This window comes from Pogonomyrmex barbatus, unplaced genomic scaffold (assembly GCF_055798465.1).
Source record: "Pogonomyrmex barbatus isolate J1 unplaced genomic scaffold, ASM5579846v1 scaffold9, whole genome shotgun sequence".
Classification (NCBI taxonomy): Eukaryota; Metazoa; Arthropoda; class Insecta; order Hymenoptera; family Formicidae; genus Pogonomyrmex; species Pogonomyrmex barbatus.
The window spans coordinates 1298749-1318931 of NW_028297193.1; the positions used below are offsets into that span (position 1 = coordinate 1298749).

The 20183-nt window shown below is 44.4% G+C and overlaps 3 protein-coding genes across 9 annotated transcripts in view; all 3 read left to right on the forward strand.

The window, feature by feature from the left end:
* The window catches only part of Ets96B (ETS variant transcription factor Ets96B), an 81534-nt gene extending 76846 nt beyond the window's left edge, over positions 1–4688 (forward strand). For 3 of the 5 annotated variants that reach the window (XM_089084763.1, XM_089084766.1, XM_089084764.1), the window contains 3 exons: positions 2281–2828; positions 3327–3663; positions 3777–4688. In XM_089084763.1, coding sequence (XP_088940889.1) covers positions 2281–2828; positions 3327–3663; positions 3777–4201 — 1310 coding nt within the window. In that variant the 3' untranslated portion in view covers positions 4202–4688. The remainder of the gene's footprint in view (positions 1–2280; positions 2829–3326; positions 3664–3776) is intronic. The other 2 variants (XM_089084765.1, XM_011641443.3) reach the window with 1 other exon arrangement.
* A 204-nt stretch (positions 4689–4892) lies between these two features.
* On the forward strand, positions 4893–7842 carry Ude (Uracil-DNA degrading factor). 3 transcript variants are annotated; one of them, XM_011641445.3, is made up of 4 exons: positions 4893–5097; positions 5772–6135; positions 6204–6941; positions 7044–7842. In XM_011641445.3, the coding sequence occupies exons 2-4, from the start codon at positions 5798–5800 to the stop codon at positions 7318–7320; spliced, it is 1353 nt and encodes a 450-aa protein (XP_011639747.2). In that variant the 5' UTR covers positions 4893–5097; positions 5772–5797; the 3' UTR covers positions 7321–7842. The 3 variants fall into 3 exon arrangements, with proteins under 3 accessions (XP_011639747.2, XP_011639746.2, XP_011639748.2); XM_011641444.3 differs by having other exon boundaries at positions 4896–5097; positions 5792–6135; XM_011641446.3 differs by lacking the exon at positions 4893–5097 and adding an exon at positions 5570–5711 and having other exon boundaries at positions 5792–6135.
* A 572-nt stretch (positions 7843–8414) lies between these two features.
* Positions 8415–20183, forward strand: part of LOC105428877 (colorectal mutant cancer protein) — a 40796-nt gene continuing 29027 nt past the window's right edge. The window contains exons 1-2 of the mRNA XM_011641449.3: positions 8415–9079; positions 9839–10258. Of these exons, the coding sequence (XP_011639751.1) occupies positions 10149–10258 (110 nt within the window). The 5' untranslated portion in view covers positions 8415–9079; positions 9839–10148. The remainder of the gene's footprint in view (positions 9080–9838; positions 10259–20183) is intronic.

Sequence of the window (20183 nt, forward strand, 5' to 3'; positions counted from 1 at the left end):
TCGCGTAAAAAACGTTCCGGAAAAATTCGCTTGAATATCCGAGCGGGGCGGAGAAATCGGTAGAAAAATATTTAGAGGAGGTATGAAATAATCGAGATCATCTCGTTTAGAGGGGACAAACAATTCGCAGAGCGATACGACGAGAACGGAATAGTAATAACCGCTTAATGGATACCGATTGGTTTCACAGTTCCACTAATTAATACGAGCAGAGGATTACGTGGATTACGCGGATCGTGACGGTCTATTCTGCCCGCAGAGTCGCGAGCGTTTCGCGGTACGTTCGCTTTTGCGTGTACGCGTACGCGGAAAATGCCACGCTCAACGAAACTGCCATTTCTCCGCATTCGCAGCTCGGCATCTCCGATTCACGTGTCGCGGTAAATATTTCGGTCGGTAGAGAAAAAAAGAGCGTGCAGACGGCGCAAAACGAGCGCGTTTTCCCGTTGTTACGCTCGGGAAAGGACAAGGCGAGCTCGTCAGGTTTTGCCGCTCGTCAGGTGGGTGGAAAATAGAGCTTGCATTATTAACGGAGCACTATGCCGGAATTCGAGGATCAGCGAGGCAGAAGAGAGGAGAAAAAGCAAGGGAGAAAGAGATAGATAGGGCGCGGAGCACGGAAAGGGGTGGAAGAGAGCGGCGGCGGCAAAACGCGTTTCTCCTCGTCTGAGAGTGGACGAGAGTGGTAGCCATCCTCTTTTCCGTAGACCCGAGCCCACCCCCCCCTCCCTCCCCTTCCCCCCGCCGCCGCTGCCACCGTACCGGGCCGTCGTGTTCCGCCGCCCCTATGACCAGTCCTGAATTCAACCCTTCTCCGGCCTCCCTCGGTGGTGGTACATCGCCACCGGTTTCATCAGCTCGCGATTAATTTTAATCTAAAACCACCCGCAAAGCCTCTGGCCCGCGCTCGGCTTGCAGGCTGAGGTCAACCTCCCTTTCGCCACCCCCCTGGCGCCCCTGCGCTGTCTCTCTCGCTCTATCTCTCTCTCTCTCTCTCTCTCTCTCTCTCCGCTTTTCGAGAGAGTGCCAGATTGGTCCCAGAGCTTTCGGCTCCCTTCCGATTCCCCGTCCGAGATCCGTCGTCCTACGTTCGCCGAAATGGGAGTGAAGCAAAACGATTGACCTTCCATTGAATTTCTCTGTCAACACATTTCACGTTACATACGTGTTAACATTCGAAAGGTAATTGATAAAAAGGGATGATCCGAACGTTTGCGTTTCGTAAAAATGCGCGACTACAGACGCGATATCGCTCTCGCATTCTCGATACCGCGATAATAGAATTAGTAGCGGAAGCACATCCGAGTCTCGAGCATATCTTCGCGTTCATTACTTCTCTCCCCATTAAACGAAATGAGAATTAAATTCTGAATTAAATTCACGCAATCTTTTCGCGAGGAGATTCGAGGAAAATCCCGAGGAATTTTTGCCGATGTATCGCCCGGCGGAAAGAGCCGGGCTTCGTCGCTTCGTCGTGTTTTCGGCGCCGCTTCCTCGTCGTCGGATGCATCGCGATGTCGCTGCAACAACGTTTATCGGCGCTCCTCTCAATCGCGGCCTCTCAATTTTTCAATATTCCCCGTGCGCGACTTGGAGCGTAACCGGATTACGATCCGAGAATGGCTCTTTCGGTACCGCGACGTCGACGGGGGAGGGTTGGGGCGGCGGCGGCGGCGGCAGTCCCCGAGAGTAAGAGAGGGAAAGAAAGAGAGAGAGAGAGAGGGGCGGGGGGAAGGGGGAGCGCGATTAATATACATATCGCGCGAGCTCTCGGCTTTCGATATTTCAGGGGGCACCATCGCGCGCGGGTTTCTAGCCCCCGGTGGGCTTTGAATATCCACCAATTTCCTGCCGATATTTGTGTGACGAGAAGCGCTTCAACCGGCCCGGCGCGTGAGTGCAATCGGTAATACGGAATTCTTTGTCCTCTCGAGAATTTCTTCCTCGGCTCTCTCCCTCTCTTTTTCTCTTTCCTCATTCTTTCCCTCCGTCTCCTTTTCTCGCGGAAAAAAAAAACGCTCGCGGATTATCCGATGCTTTTCTCGCGTTTCTTTACGTCTTGACGCCTCTCTACCTTATATGCGTGGTTGCATATGCAAAGCTTGAAATATCTTTATGCAGAAGTGTACGCTTATTCGTCACGAACTTGATTATATTGCGTATTATATTATTTTTTTATGTTATTTATTTATCGAATTAAACAGAGGGATCGATCCTCCTTGATCTAATTGATTTAATTCTTAAATTCTAAATGTTTAATTTCTTAAATTTTTTTTATAGAGAATAGCGATTCTAGGATTATGCTGCATTTTCTTACAGCGAGCACTCTAATTTACCCACAACGCCAACAATATGGAAATGTGACGAGGGATCATAGAGGATCGTCACCGCCGTCCAGCCGTCCAGCCAGCGCTTCTTCTTCGACTTCTCAATGGCAATCGACCTTCTCCGTTTCCTCCGAGGCGTTTCTGCCGCGACAGGAGAACTGGAATTCCGAGGCTTACGCGAAAAGGAGCGGCACGCCGACTTGGACGGAACTCGGCCCGCAGTTGGATCCCAGGAACTCGTCCTGGGATCGGCAGAACGGCTGTTACCAGAAGAAGGGCTCGCCCGTTTCTACCTGGAATCCGGACCACATCAACAAAAGGCCATCGTCGGCGACCGGCGTATCCGCGTGGAGCGATGTTGCTGTCGGTTATCAACAACAACGACGTGGTTCCTTGCAGCTGTGGCAATTTCTCGTAGCCTTGCTTGATGACCCTGCGAATGCACCTTGTATAGCGTGGACCGGCCGCGGGATGGAGTTCAAACTAATCGAACCAGAAGAGGTTTGCATAAAATTTCACTTAATTATATTATAAATTTTCTAATTTTTATCTAGTAATTGAGGAGCCCACTTAGACCATTTTTATTGTTTATAATTGTAAGATTTTGTTTTATGTTAAATGCAACAATTGTCAAACTTATATTGGTAGTTTTCGAGATGAGTAAAATCCATATTTTATGTATTTTTATTATGTAAGTAAAATAAAATGTATTTGTAAGAATATAGAAAGAAATTTTATATTTTGAAAATGAAGAAATTTCACTCTAAGTTCAAATGGATTCGGAATCTGCCATTCGGTTCGTCTATCTAAAAATTTATATTGATATGTAGGTTAATTATAAAGTTAGATTAATTTTATCTATTATATCTAGATATAAAAGTTTAAAATAAGGATTTTATAATCTCTGTATATTTAAATGATATTTTGAAATATTATATAATAAACTTTTTGATAATATTTTTATTATATATTTATATTTATCATACATTTTTGTGGCAGGTGGCACGAAGATGGGGCGTTCAAAAAAACAGACCAGCGATGAATTATGATAAGCTGAGCCGATCGTTGAGATACTACTATGAGAAAGGCATAATGCAAAAGGTTGCCGGTGAGCGATACGTATACAAGTTCGTCTGCGATCCGGAAGCGCTCTTCAACATGGCGTACGGTACCGGGGCGTCTTCGGGGATTAGTGGAGAAGTTCCAAGCGGTATGGTACGAAGCCATGCGGTGTCCGGGAAAGGAGCGGGCGGGAACGAAGTTCCAGATTTGATGAAGCATCCCGCCGCGGGGTACAGCGACGCGGTTTTCGCTATGTATTCAAATACTGCCGCAGGTTCGATTTTATCCTTAACCTTAATTATTTATTTTGTACATTGAAATTTATACAACTCATCCAACACGACAATTTGTATTTATTATGAAAAATTGTTATATTTTTTTTTGCAGTGTACGGACCTTCTAGTCTTCATCATCTGCATCAGTACCTCGGCGGTAATGAGGGCTTCAAAACGCCATCGAGCAGATATCACCCCCATTACCCCCATCAGTACGGTAGCAATCACCATCACCATCATCATCATCCACCTCCGAGCTACACGGAGACCTTCCTGAACTACAGTCGATTGTCGTCGCACGAGGCTGCTTTCGACTCGAAAGCGCAGGAACCGCTACCGAGAGATTCGTATACCCAGGAAACGGAGAGTACCAGCAGAGACCGGGAACCCGGATCGATACCCTACGACAGCGTGCAGAGATCGCAATTACCGGCCCCGGCCGTGTCCTCGCAATCCTCGATACTGGACGGCGCGACGAGCTCGAAACTGGAGCAAGCACCGTATACGTGTTTAGGCGTTGGAAGCTGCGTCTGTTAAATAAATGTGATCGAATCTGTTGTTTGCATATTATTCGAAGGAAGGTCTCCTATCGATCATGCTTGACGATCCTCGAAACGGAGCGAGACTCCGAGTCGTCTGGACGTACATGGTATTGTAAATAGTACTTATTTTTCCGCGCTGGCTTATCAGACTTCCTGGAGATAAAACTATTAAATTTGTTTAAGTGCGAACTCTCTGATTCGCGCCCGATGCGTTATCTCCGATCGTTACTGTGCGCGTATTCTAGTAGTTTATCGCGGTTGTAATTTATTTTATAAATATTAAATAAATCTCCTTATCAATAGGACGATTATCAAAAATATGAAATATGACTTCATATTTTTTATTTATAAGTTCGATATACATTGCTCGACAACACGTCGAGCGTAAATTAAAATAATACAATTTCAAGACAAAATTTATCTTGGCTCTGTTTCACTAAAAGTGAGAAGAAACAAAAATAATAGCATGGAAAGTTATATTTGTGTGTGTTGTGAAATGAAAACTCGTAATTCTGAAAAATTGACAAATATTAAGTCATAGAATGGATCATCTCCGTACATCCTCGACGATGCGCATATGACGCAAGTGCGCGTGGTATTTTGGGCTCTGACACATGTGAATCGAGCGTGTTTATATCGACTTCTCGCTTTCCCTCGTTTATCTCGACAACTATCCTTTCTTAATATGAGATGAAGTTTGCTGACAAGTATAACCGGTGAGTCGGCTCGTAGTCACTGTCAGACTTGCGATCCGAAAACTTGGAGACACTTTGCAAGGAACATTGGAAATTTGTAGCGATAATCTCACAGTTGATTAGCGCGTAATTTGAGATAGTGCTGTGCGATTCAACGCGATTACTCAACGCAATTAGCAGTAGTAAAATTATATTGGTAAGTACGTCTTTTTTTATTTTGATTATCTTAATTTTTCTTTCAGTATTTTATTAACTTCAACATAAATTTTATGTATTCTAATTTAATACTTTTATATCTGTTATTATATAATTTAATATATGTATAGAATGAATAACAATCTAAGTTTGAAAAATTCTATGTGTGCATGGAAATTTGAATAATAAAATCGAGAAACGTACAACGCGCCAAGAACACAACACATTTACAAACAAAGACGATTGCCAAATATAACGATTATACCATCGCCCGCGGTCGGTATTGATCCTTCCATGTAGCTTCCATAATCCGAGGACTACGTCAACGATAAAACTGACATACGCGCTTCGCATTCTGATTGACTGTCTCTCCGCCTCCGGGCGCATCCTCTTCTGATGATTGGCTGTGCCGCTCCGAATCGATTGCTCTATGCACATCGCCAGTTCCGAAACTAACTTTGAGCGATGTCAAATACCGCTTACGCGTAATTCATCATTTCCACATCTTTATTGAGTTCCAGCGGTGACAATCGGAAGCGATGAAGCGATTAGCAGTAAACACGTATAATTGCATTATTCCAAAATCGATTAATATTCATATCATCGCTGAAGAATGTATAATACTTTTATTTTTTCTTACATCACCATTAATTAAGAACTAAAGTGTATTTTCAGGTGATTTTTTTGTCGTCCAGATCATAATGATGAAAGCCGAAGAACAGGAGGAAAAAGCTATGGGTTTCAAGGACAAGCAGAAAGCATTGGACACGTTAAAAGTCTTGGACGGTCGCGATATCAGTTATCAGTATCACGTAATCACGAGCTTTGTCAGTCGTGCGAAAAGAACGCTGCAGATCACGCGGGACGAGGAGAAATTGGCAAATTTGCGCGATGCCTTGAAGATCTTCGAGGATTGGCTGACGGATTACAAGGTGAATAATAGAGGCAAGGAAAACCTCGCGTACCTACCGATCGAAACGATCCAGGCTTTCCGCAGTCTCGCGAAGAAATACGACGTGTGGGATGATGAGTTCTTCAGGTGAGAAGGAACCTTTCGCGAAAGCTCGATGCGCTTTTTGGTAAACTGATATCAATTTTCGCTGCTAGAGCGTACAAGAACGAGAAGGGCGACTACAAGAGTCTGCGCGACGTTAAAGTTCCAAATGGAGGTACTACATGGGACATCGAGAGGAACAAGCGTCTGAAGGATATCATCGGTAAGATCAAGGACGAGCACATTCAATGGTACGAAACAGACGCGGGCGATTTTCGAGGATTACCGACGAAGGAGCACACACGATGCATCGCGCTCGGGTACAGCCCGGACCCCTCGAAGCTGAAGAAGCTGGCGGCTCAAGCGCGCGAGAAATTCGGCGAAGATGATGACGACATGGACGTTACCGAGGAAGAACGAAGGGGAGCTAAGAGAACTCGCGATAGCCCATCGAGCAGCGAAAGCGATAGCGAACCGGAGAGAAAATGCGCGAGACGTTCATCGGAAACTACGAAGAACGAACAGGACGAAAAGGTGGAGAGTGTGCTAGGTTTTAAGGACAAGGAAAAAGCTTTGCAAAGCATCAAGTCCTTGGAGGGCAGAGACATATCGTATCAATTCCACGCGATCAGCGGGCTGGTGAAGCGAGCAGAGAGGGTGATATCATGCACGAAGGACGAGCAGAAGATCAAGAACATGCGGGAGGCTATGGAAGTCTTTGAGAACTGGATTACCGATTATAATGTGAACGGTCGATCGGGGGAAAATTTCAATTATCTGACGATCGATGTGGTGCGAGCTTTTAAACCTCTCGCCGAGCGATACGGCATCGAAGATAACGGCTTCCTCAAGTGAGTCTCTGATTGCTGAAGAGATTCGCGAAGAGATAAAAAATTTTGCAATGTTAAATTTTACTGATAAGATATTATTTTATGCTATACTTGATTTTACAGAGTTTACGAAGAGGTGGATGGCGATTATAAGAAACTCAGATCGGCTCGTTTTCCGGAATCAGATGTTACGTGGGATGTGAAGAGGAATAAACACTTGCGGGAATTGGTGAATCACATAAAGGAAAAGTACATTCAATGGTTCGAAACAGATGCCAAGTTTCGAGGTTTACCCACCGCGGAGCACACAGAATGTATCATGTGGGGCTTTAGTCACGATGTTGCCAAGCTAAAGAAACTCCTGCCAACATTAAATGAGAAACTAGAATCCATTAATTAATATTGCGATTTAATAAACGCAAACCAGAAAATATTTTTCTTTTAAAATTATCTAAGATGTCTTAAAGTTTCCAAGAAACTCATAGCAATTCATTATTGCAAATTTTTTTATGTTTTCTCTTATGTAATTTGCAAGAATTTGAATAATAATTAATTATAAGTTATGTAATAAAATAAAAAATTAATAACTTTTAATTTCAACTAATTACTTTTTAAAAAATGTCAACATTAATTTTTCTATATTTTTCCAAGTTCAAAATTTTTAGCTCATTTTGTAATTCTGTTATCATTAAAAGTAATCTAACTTCAAAAATCTAATCTAAATAATGTTTTTTAAAATTAAATTTAATTTTAATGTAATTTTTAACTAAATTACTTTTTTATTTATAGCTTAGTGTAATTAAACTAATTTTATAGACCGGTTTATCTTTTACTTAATTAAAAAAATTAATTAAACCCTGATAATTTGTACATATTAAATATATAGCAGAAATTATATAATATGTTTCTGCTACTTGCACAATTTTCTTTAAAAATTATTAGTTGCGTTTCTCTAGCATATTTCCCTCTTAATAACTATTTTTACTAATAATTATTAATTTTAATCCCGTTTAATTTACTCCATATCTTTTTTTATTTCTTAGAATTAAAAAGAGATTAAAAGTAAAAAAATAAATCATTAAAATTGATCCATAGGATTAAAGTTAATCTATATTAGTAGAAATAAATATAATTGCTTCAAAAAATAATTTTTAAGCTACTGTATAGATAAAATTTTAAATAGACGATGATTCATGATACGTATAAATAATTGTCATTATTAAGAAATTCCAGAAAAAAATATTTTCAATATATATTAAAACTATATATTAACCATATACAACATTTCTTTTACATTGATGCTTTTCTTACCCTTTTTTGATAGGAAATTTTCATAATTATTGTTACAAGCTTATAGTAGTACAACACGGATATAGCAATCGATCATAGACCGACCGAGTATGATATCTACACCAATAACGATTCGTAATCGCATCGCGGAAGATGTCGCTGCAATCAGCCGGCCAAGTTTTTTTTTGACCGCGGCGGGTTCAATCGATAGTTTTTATCAGTCGCGGTCGCGGATAGGTCGAGTCGCGAGTCCGGTTTTGAGGTTAGGGTTAGTGACTCGGTGACACCGCGACGGATGGTGGACGCCAGAGACGGCGAGTCTTCAGTGCGCGAGGAAGCAAACGCGCCGGCCTCGAATCGAGGGAGCCGCGTTCCGCGAAAAATCGTCCATCGTCGCTCGCCGGTTTACCGCTCGTCGTCGGGGTAATGCTCCGAACGAGAGAAACGGCGTGGCACCGTGACGGAAATCTGTTTATATCGGCGATCGCGAGACCGCGGGTGGCATCCGCCGCGCGCGTCCAAAAATAGATCGGCGGCGGCGGCGCCTACGGCGTGTCGACGAAAGGAATTCGTCCGCGAAAGGAGGAAGAGGAGAATCGCCCTCCCGAAATCCTCCTGGAGACGAGACGCGCCGATGACACGAGGTCGAAACGCGTGACGCGGCAACGTGCCGCGACAGCGCCGATCCGCCGATTCCTCCCCGTCCGTTTCGCAGCATCCCGAATCTTCCCCGAACGCATCTCGCGTCCGACGGATCTGTCGACGCGCGCCGATCTGCTCAATCGAATGTCCGGTACCGGCGACCGGTGCGCGAATCCGTCCACCCACTCGTATCGGGAAATAGGGTCAGTCGGGGTTACGACAGCGAGGTGAGTACAAGTTATCGCTATTGATCCCTGTTCGATAATCCTACGCGCGATAACCGCTGATTTGATCAGCCGTGAAAAAGTCCCAGCGATTGTCCCAGTTCCCAGCTGCTAATTTGTAGAATAGATTTTTTTTTATTTGTAAGATTTATTTGAAAGAGCCTGGGAGATTTAAATAGGCTTATTTATTAATATTTATTAATATCGTCTTCGTTGGGTAATACGCGATAGGCGCATCATAAAGATCCGGATACAATGAAAGAAATAAAAAAACAGAAAATTTAAAAAAGGAGTTAGGAATGTAATTAGAAAATTTAATTTTGACGAGATAATTTGATAAGAAATTATGCTTTAATACATAATCAAGATGTATGAAGGTGTTCTGTTATTAGTTAGTAGAAAAAAATTTTTCACTTTTAATTCTTTTAATTTCCCGTTCCTTTCATTATGTTTAGTCCCCAACTGCTTTTTTCCTCTATGTTTCATGTTAGCCTAAAGACTCGAACACAATAAAAAGACAAAGAAATTAAACCAAGAAATTATAAATAAGAAATGGGAAAGAAAGTTAAAAAGTTCGACATACGAAAAAGAAAACGTATTTTAACATACGATTAATTAACAGAAAATTTCTTTCGATCGAATTTCTTATTTTTTTACGTTTAATTCACACCTTTATTAAAATATGTTCGGTCATTGATCGAAAGAAATTTTCTGCTCCCATTTTTTTATTGTGCTATAAACTAATTCCTCTCTTCTTTTCAGAAAATTTCCATGAAAATCCGCATACCCGACGAGTGATAAACTCTCAATATTGCACAGCGACGATGTCCCGGGGGTTCTCGTGCACGCGACATCACGCGACGTCACGCGTCGCGGGATAGACGCGCGGGAGAGGAGGAGCCCCGATCTTCGAGCGGGCGCGTGACGCGCCGTGAACCGGTGACATTCGGCTCGCGGGAAGTCGGGCAAATGAGGCGTCGCGTGGCAAACAGCGAGGACGCGAGGCGACCGGCGAGGATACCGATGACCGTTCGTTGTTGCGAGACGGCCGCGCGCGAGCCCCAGTGAGAAGATGTCGCAGACCGCGGATGTCGAAAGCGAGACCGGCTCCATTTGCGACGAGGAACGCGTCCGGAAGCTGTTCCAGGCATGCGACGGCGACGGCGACGGCTACATCGACAGGTGAGCGACGACTATTTCTGGGAGGGATTCGCGAGGAACGAATAAAAACGTCTCATTTGGAATAGTGCCACTTTTGCGGGGGGGGGGGGGGAGGAAGTCCCCCCGGTGGACTATCGATCGCGGTAATGACCGACGAAACGCGCGAAACTTGTGTATTTTTACGATGGTCATCACGACGAGAGGAAATGCCGTATTATAAAAAATGTTTAATGTCCATTTCTACCAATATTCTATTAATTTCCTGTCTCGGCTCAATTTGCTCTTTATCCTTTTCTAATTCTTACACCGAAAAGAAAGGTAAAAAATAAATTGAGCCAAGATAAAAAGTTACTTTGTGTCGATAGAAATGAAAAGGTAAAAGCTGAGTTCCGAACGTTTTTCGAAATCGATTTTTCATCCGGTTAAATGAGGAAAGAATCGAGATAACTGATAGACAATTCCGTTGAGTATGGTTTTTTTCCCGCGGATTTATCACCCGAATGCGCTTACTATGCTTTCGAGTGTAACGTGTATTTTACGTTACACGCCGCGAGGCGGGATAAATTCCGCTCGGCGAATTCGACGCGCGAATTCTTCGCGCGCGGTCGCACAATTAACGGTGGCTGATATCGCGCGGAATAGAAAGAGCTCGTTGACGAGGCCGCGCCTGCCGTTGGCACGTACGTTTTAATTATTTCTTCAATTAATTAGAGCCGTCTCCCTCACTTTCTCTCTCGCTCTCTTTCTCTCACTCTCGCTCCGCGGCGAGAGTTCGCGCTGACTCTCGCGGGTGTTTAACGAGAGACAACTGGCGGCGCGGTGTAGTTTCTTTTTATTCTACGCCAACTTCGGCGGGAGTACAAACTCGTCGGGATCGCCATTGCGATATAGAGGGAGAGAAAGAGAGAGCGATAATAAGTGCGCGATAATTTACGAGAACGACCATCTCCCGCGGAGTAAACGCGGACTGTAAGACCACTTCGTAACTCCTCGTCGTATTCCTTTTCATTTATCCGAGCCGATCGCGAAAACATTTTCTCGCTGTCGGATTCTCCACAGTGGACTGTCCTGTTTTTCGGACTAACAACTAACAAATTGAGACAATTCCTTCCTCCCTCCCCCTCTCTCTTTCTCTATTTTTTTTTTTTGCACACGTTCGACGGAGTTACAAAATATAGTGATTTTCGCGAATGTCGTCTCTCAAATTAGATTCCGCTCTCGAGGACGTTTCCTTCCGTCGTTTTATCCATTTTGCTCCTCGCTCATCGTTTCCGTTATCCGATGTCTCGATACGTTTTCCCGTTGTTTTTCCTTTTCGCGGACGGTACACCCGGTCGGCGATGTGCCTCGATATTGCGCTTCCAGTACCAGACGCACACGTACGTGGGGCTTCTCGCCGTATATACGTATATACGTGGAACTCGCGCCGTCTTTTATTTCTTTTCGATGAAGCTAAAGGTGTACTTTTTGCTGCGCTTTACGTCGAGCACTACGGTCTATTTTGTCTCGTCCGCCCACCGCAGTACCGCTCGTACGGCAGGCTCCTTTGCCTTTTACCTTCGTGGATAAACCTACGAAGGTAAAATTATGTCTGTATGGTCTCTCCGTGTATTACACGCATGTAATGTTTACACGGACTCCGTCCCTTATGCTATAAGCTGCGCAAACTGCATTTATACACACGTCGGAAGGCGGGTGAGAAACTCGGCGGGTGAGTACTCCTCTTTTAATCGCGCTTTTTCCACCAACTCGTTCCTGCAAATGAAAATGGAGAGGATTATTCTTATTAGAGGATTATTCATCTAAATACCGCGAGAAACTTTCGAAATTTCATTTGGAACTTGCTCGAACTGTGAAACATGTAAGGATATGCGATTATATTTTTTATAGCGTAAGAGAAATTGTAAATAACATCGTGTCCATTTTTAATCAAGGTGGATTAATTTTAATCTCTAACTTTAACTTACTATTTTTTATTTCTAAGGGGAATGGGGAAAAATAAAGAGTGAAAATTAAACCGAGATCAAAGTTATAAATATTGATGGAAATGGACATGAAAAGGGCAGTTTTAATCTGCAAAGCTTGCTTTTATCAAAACTCTGTATTAAAATTCCTTATAACATGAATATAAAAAGAAAGATGTCAAAAAAAAAAAATGCATTTAATGGAAGATGAAAAATACATTCGTGACTTCTTCGTGATCAGAATTTTAAGCTGTCATTAATATTCTTTATAAAAAAATCTTTAAATTCTCTGTCGCAAAAATCTCAATTTTGGAAATTTGACTTGTTAGAAAAATTTGCGATATCGTTCAAAGGTCCAAAATAAATCATCTATAAGGAAGAAAATTTTTGTTAAAATAATTTTTTGCTGTAAACTAGTATCATTTTTTTCCTCGTGGATAAGATCCACGTTTTAATTGACTAAATCTGTCACGACGTATAGATGCTTTCGTGAGATACAGAGTTGGTCTGGCAATAACTTCGTCATCGAGAATCACGACATACGCGCGCGTTCCTTCACGTGTAATGAGGAGAACTCATTAACCGAAAGAGGATCGAATTGAAACGCACGCCTGAGACGTCGTCAGCGTGGCCGCGCGCACGCGTGCTTTAATCTCGCGGATGAGATTTATCGTCGACGATCTAGTTTTACCGGGGGTAATACGATCAAACGATCGGGATCTTCCGAGAAATCGCCGCGGTGCCCCGGCGCTGTTAACGAATCTCGCGCGATTGTTCCGAGATAAATCCTTCGATTCGAGGTCGCGGGCGGCATCTGCGAGATTGGAAACGGGGAATGATTTATAATTAACCGCCATTCCCCCGATAATAATTGCCTTTACGTCGTTAATTATCGCCCCCGGGGGGAAGTAACATCGATTCGTTAACGAGGAATAATTTATTGCGCGGCGGATGCGTCGCCGCGATGTTTTATAGCGATCACTCGGCCCGAGCGCGATTTCTCCCTCTCTTTGCGTTTATTTGTTGTTTCGGCCCTTTTTATCTCCGCGAGCCACGCGCGTTGCACAAAGCTCGCCTAGGCCCCGTGCACAAACGCGTTTTTAAAGTGAAATTCGCCGAGCGCGCGAGTGGACGGAGAGAGTCGCGCGGGGTGAAGAGGAGAGAAAGAGAGAGAGAGAGAGAGAGAGAGAGAGAGAGAGAGAGAGAGAGAGAGAGAAAGCCTGCGTGTACGTTCTACAAACAAATTAAGAGAGCAAACCCGGCAGCCATCGTTTCCTCTCCGTTAAAGAGAAGAACGGGACAATATTTCTCGACTTGTTGGCATTCATTACGGCGCGCTTTACGGCGTAACCTTGTTATACCCTCGCCGTCGCCGCACGTGATGCACATCTCGGCCCTTTGCACGCGAGGTTCGCTCAGCCCCCTCTACCCCAAGTGTACGTAATACTTGGGGCAATTTTGCTCATCTTCTTCTCTCTCCCATCCCACCGGTCTAAACCTGACAGGTTCCCCGACTAATGTCTAGGTCTAGTCTTTTTCTCGACCGAGAGACGTACGAACGGTCGCTAGAGAAAATTCCTCTCGCGAAGCGAAGGGTTCTCGCCTAATTTTCGCGCAATTTTCAAGATCCCGTAATTGTCGGGTCGATGTTGAGAACCGGTGACCCAATTTTCCGGGACATGACTCGTCGTTGTGACTCGTGTGACACGTCCGCGAGAGGCGGATTGCGTGTGTTTCTCGATGCGCGTTGACCGGATGACAGCGGTGGATAGGAATCGAGGAGAAGACTCTGGCGAAACGCGACACGGAGGTACAGGCTCGATTCTGTCTCTGTGGCGAACCCTCGACGATAATCCCGAGGGTTGGCCCATTGGCGAGGGGAAGGCCCCCACGTTACCCCGCGTTTTATGGCAAGTGAGTCACACCACCGCGATCTCCTCCGGGCTCTCTCTCTCTCTCTCTCTCTCTCTCTCTCTCTCTCTCTCTCTCTCTCTCTCTTCCTCTCCTCATTTTTCCCTGCTTGTCGTTTTAGTCGTACGACTGCTCCTTCGCGCAGCCAGCTGGGTCTTTGCGCTTGCAGACTCGTTTATCGGCATTTCACTCCCTGTATACCCCTTTATCCATCGTATCTTTCTCTCTTCTCCCTCGCGACTGAGTTTCTCCCGCCGCGTAAAATACAGTCGGCGAATATCGGCTGTGGCATTCTGTAATGCAACGGATTTCCGTGAACGAAAGCGAGCGTAGTCGTAAACGTAAAATTCCGCTCGCCGTTGCCCCGCTGGAATAACGCGGCGGAATAAAGGAGCGAGCGATCGTTGCCCAAGTTGAAACCGCGCGTCCGCAGATGTCGACGGTAAGTTCGACTCCGATATCTTTTCCCCCGTCTTTTCCTCGCCGTCATTCTTGTTCTCGTAGACGGTTTACCTCGCGAATAAACTTTTTTATATAATTTTATTTTATATAAGTTTTAGTTTTGATAGTGTTCCATCGCAAAGAAGAGATTGCTGAAAGAAAGTTTGTTGGAACCTGTTTGTTGTGCAATTGGAACAAAGTTGTTTGATCCAGAAAATTTATGAAATATAACGTAAGCGTAAAGCGAGACTAACGTAAGGCGAGAATAGTCTCGTGAAACGCGTTTGAATGCGAGATTATATTAATAATATATAAAATAATAAAAATTACCGATAAGATGAAGAGAAAGAGAAAGTGTAACATTTGATATCAGTATCAAAGTTACTATATTATTTTTTCACGACTTTTTCTAAAATTAATTGCGGATACTCAAGCTCTAGAATGTTAAAGTATAGTTGGCAAAATTATTTACATCTGAATACGAATATCAGCTAACAATAGCTCTTCGTCTCGCCGTTTCTGCGTAAGAAAGTATCAAACTCGCGAATGATTCGGGGGGCAATGCGATGAGATTTTGCCGGCGGACATTCTCGTTATAATTCCGAGATTTACCTGGCTGCCGAGGCTCCCACAGGCTTGTTTGCACGCGATGGAGCGCGTAAAGCGGGAAATTTCTCCCGAAAGAAGTACCGCGAGAGAGCGGCGCTCTGTCGTCCGAATCGATACGTCTCGATCCGAGGCTCACTCGAAAAAAAGACGGCTCACGTTTGCCGTCTCGATTTACGAAAGAAAAAAAAAAAAAAAACGGTATATCGTACAAGCCGGAAGAAGGCTTTGCGTGTAATAGCGATACGCAATACACCGTGTTATATTTTTTTACTTCTCTTCGTGTAAAACGTTCTCCCATTTCGCGATTTACGTCTGCCTCCTTTACGTACGTTCTAAGCTTGGAAATCCGATCGCCGATCGGTGGTCCCTCGAGCTGCCGAACACACGCCGCGTCCGTTTTGTGGCATTTCGTCGAAGCCATCCCACGGCGGGGTTTTTACACGCGGTCGGCACTCGTAATTTCGTTACGCGCGGCCAGCTTGCGCCGCCCGCCCCGCTTTTGCAGCCCCCGTTTATTTCGGCCCCGGTTCGGATAACTCGGCCCGCGATAAATCCCGAAATCGTCCCGACTGGTTATCGTTATTTACGCCTTCCCTCCGTCCGACCGTCGGGATACACAATTCTCGTCTTGTCCTCGCTGGAAATTCTCGTTTTGTCGACCCGTCGTCAATAGAATCGTCTCGCAGATTGCGGAACCCCCCCGATCTCGCGAGTGGTCTTCTTCCGTATTCTCGTTATCGCAAAATTCCGATTCCAAGCGGGAATAGAAGTAGAATTGAATAGAAGTACAATGAAGTACGAATTTTCACTTGTAACGTCTGATAACAACTAGAACTTTTAAACGCGCGAAACGACTCACGAAACGGCCCTTACGTGTTACAAGCAAAGTAAGAGCAGTCCTTTTTTGCGAGAATACCTCACGTGAATAATTCGTCGACTCGTCTGGTGAATAAAACACCTCCCGGAGGGAGGTGTCATCGGAAATAGAGCGCGGAATGCGCATTTTAGGCGGGGCGGACCTTCGCGTTAAACGAATTATTTTCGGAGAGCCAATGCTGTCGCTTTAAATTTGATAAACCGCGGCGATCGATATGCCGATATCGTGCAGCCCGGCGACGTCAAGGTCCCGCGTCTCTCGTCGTTCCTGCGAATTATTAATACCAGTCGGATTCCGAAATGAACCGCATTATAGGGGCGATCGCGCCGCTAAAATTGACGGCCGTGGCTTCCGATGGCGTGTGAGCCATCCGATATCCCGAGCTACCTTGAGCCACCTCCGAGTTCCGTCGCGGGAAGATCGTATTTTTATCGGCGAGTCCGGTGAAGACCGACGACATCCGGGGACCGTTCCCGACGGGAATAGCCCCTACGCAATCAGAGTAACATGATTTCTCGCTAATTATCCGCGAAATCTAAACCTCTCGAAAGAGCGCTAACAAAGGGACAGGCGTTAAAAGAGATGAAGGGAGGGATGAAGTTTGCGATGGGTTTGCTGGAGCACGAGGAGGGCTCTTCTTCCCGTTAAAAAGCAGCGTTAGGTAACATCTCTTCTCTTTCTCCTCCCCCACTTGTTCTTCTCCTCTTCTATCTTCTTTTTTTTTTTTTCCTCTTTTTGCCTCTCTTCTTTTCATTTCTCTCTTCTTTCTTTTTCTTTTTGTTTTTAATGGCGCCCACGAACGATATCCAACGAGGCGAGAGCTCGCCTCGTTTCGAAAGGGTGGATTAGCCGAACCGGCGGTATAAGGCTCTTTCATATAACGGACTTCGATGAGGGGTTGCGTTTCGATGAAATAAAGAGAGAAAGACAATGAGACAGCGACATCGTTCTCCAATGTGCACGCGAGTTCTCTCGAAACCGCCCTCGCGTCCGTGCGGCCTCCGGCTCCGCTTCCTTTTTCGTTCTTATCTCGTGCTTTACGTATTATCTTACATATCTCCCGCATTGCTTAAATAACATCTTCCGTACTTTAATAAAAAAAAAAAAAGATATCTTGTTCCTCTTGTCTGGGATCTATTTATCTTCATATTTTCCACGCGCACTTCGGGATTCTACTGAATTTGAGAGACAGAATTTAATAAAGATAATCATCGTTCGCGTAACTTCGACGTGGAGATGGAAGATCCTTCGAATTCTTCGGAGGGTTGCCAATGCGGGCGGGGCATGAAGTTAATAGACGACTAATCCCGCGCGTTTCCCGCGCGTGGAATATAGCTTGGTAAATGGAAAGTTTTCTTGTAAATACGTGTCTCACGGCGGAACAATAGTATCGGTATCAGATATCAATCAGGTTTGAGAAGAAACATTTTAACGCGGGAGAAATTCTCGGTCGTCACGCAATAGCGACGGTCTCTCACATTTCCCAACAATGGACGCGCCTATTGGTCCATTACAGAGTATCTCTACGTGCTAGCCTTTTAAATGCGAATGCAAGACTCGCTTTCGCCGACGAACAACTTCGTCGAGTCGTGAAGCCTCGTTTAATCCGAAAGATTAATCCGCTATTCTGAAACTTTTCGGGGGGGGGGGGGGGAAGAGTACAGAAATTTCAGTCGTAAACCTGAAATAATCCCGAAACAATTGGAGCACAAATCTCAGAAGTGACAGTTTCTGTATTTTCCATTTCTTCGATGTTTTTTATCTCCCTTGATTTTTCTGTTCCTCCACCTCTCTCTCTCTCTCTCTCTCTCTCTCTCTCTCTCTCTCTCTCGCTACACGAGAGCACCGTTTCACTCCGAGCCCTGATTAAAACTAAAGATAGGGAAGGGAATTCCCCGGATCTCGAAAAGCGGTACAGGATTGTAACGAGATCACCGCGTTACAGGTCGAGACACGAAATTGAGTTTTGATCCAATCGCACGTCATGGCCAATATCGACGTGAGCTTGTGTCTGCCCTCGGAATTTTCTTCGGAAAGTCCTCCTTCGATAATTTCAATCCATCTGTATGTGTCGCGCGCGAGAGGTGTAGCCTTCGATTTTCTCCCCGTCTCCGCGCCCGCGATTTTCACCCGGAATATCTGATTCGGCAACGTCTCTTGCTTCTCGAAATGTTTAACGAGATCGCGAATGGGGGGGGGGGGGTACTACGCATGGGGGATGATTTATGCAACTCGACGCCTCGTGCGCGACAGACGGCGCGAATGCGAAATTAAATAAGCCGTTAAATTCACTTTTCTCGCCGAGCGGGCAAACACACCGAGGCCGATGATAAACCGCGTATTACAACGCGATCGTTTCCCACGTGGTAGCACATTTATCGCGCTCTCTTTCCAACGTCGAAGTGCCGTTTAATTGCCGCCTCGTGTAAATACGCGACGCGTGTGCACCGTGTGCGTCGCGCCCGGGTGTCCATTTATTTCGAGATAACGCCCGAATAAATTAATATATTGCGATAGAAAACACGGCTCTCGAGAGCGTTGATTAATAATACATTACTCTCACACGTGCACTCCTCCCTCTTCCAATTATTCAAAGAAAAAAATTGGAAGTATCAGCTGCACCATGAAAAAAAAAAAATCACGGTAAAAGAAAAAAGAGAGAATCGCGATTTTGATCTTCAAGAATCGGGGCTAAATTTTAATCGGAGGAAAGAACAGTTTAACAAGAGCACGAGACGTTTCTCTATGAAAATGCTTATGGGACTCTCCCGCCGTTCATTCCCGTCGACTCGCGTACAACGATTTCTTAGCGAAACGAATAGAAAGAGAGTCCGTGAATAAAGAAAGAGAGAGAGAGAGAGAGAGAGAGAGAGAGAGAGAGACGGAAAGATTTGCGTGTACATTTAAAATAAACTCACGTGTCTGATGTAAAACCGCAAATATGGCGCTCGCGAACGGGACGAGACGGGACGAGCGACACGCATCGCGGTGGATTAAGTTGCGTTCGTTTTCTTCACGCCAGCAACGAGATATGTAGACAGAATAGTATTCCTTTTCTCTACCAGCTCTGCTTTTTTGTTTCACCTTTCGAACCGCAGCGCAGAGTGCATTTATCTGCCCGTCGCAGTGGCACTCGACACGCGGCCGGCGTCGCGCGATCCGCTCCGTTCTTAGGCGTTCCTAGAGATAGATATTCCACGTACCGTAAATTCTCTCGCGATATAATAATCCATCAAAGTTGCTCGTGTGCAGAGCCACCGCACTTGACATTTGTAACAGATTTCAGATCAGTCCTAACGTTTGAGAATATCGAGCTACGCGTGTGAAGCTGACGTATCGTTTTGTGAAAATTTATTATTTATTGGAGCTTCTAGAGTTTTATTTTTAATAGTTTCACATAATAAATTAGACAAATAGTTTTGATCATTAAAACACGAAAACCTGCCGTAGGACAAACCGAGACGTCAGGTACATGCAGCATCTCATTTTGTCCCGCGTGAGTTCTCTTAATATTCATTGCTAGATTTCAAATTCATAGTTCTACATAAATTCTAAAGAGAACGATGACAGATTTTTTAAAAGAGTTCTATTTATCATAAAATATTTATTGTGCAATTTTTCTAGCGATAAGGTAGTCATAATTTTCTGATCAGAAAACAACGAATTTTTCTAGTGATAAATTGGTCGTAATTTTTTGACCACAAATATTTGTTTAAGCTAGATAAAACTATAAAACTATAAAAAGTGAGACTAGAATTTTCAATAATTTATGAATTTCCACGAAATGATGTCAGCTTTACATACACATTTATCATTTTTATTTTTTTTTTTTTTCTATTTTTATCAAATGTTATGAGCATTCTAAGGATATCAAGGATTCTATCCTTTAGAAATCGAATTATCCCACGTTCCATATATGCGTCATTCGTCTCGTCACTCGTGACTTTTCGTGCGACATGTCGCGTTAACGCGTGCTCAAAGTGAATCGAAGACGAACGGTCGTCGGTGGCGCGTGCAAGAAGAGAAGGTGGAGGAGCGAGGGAGAATGCAGCCGCTCAAACTTTGGGAAATGAGAACTTTGGAGAGACTGTCCCGACATAGAGGCGGACGCCGCCGAGTGTCGCGATGGTACGTACACGGACCC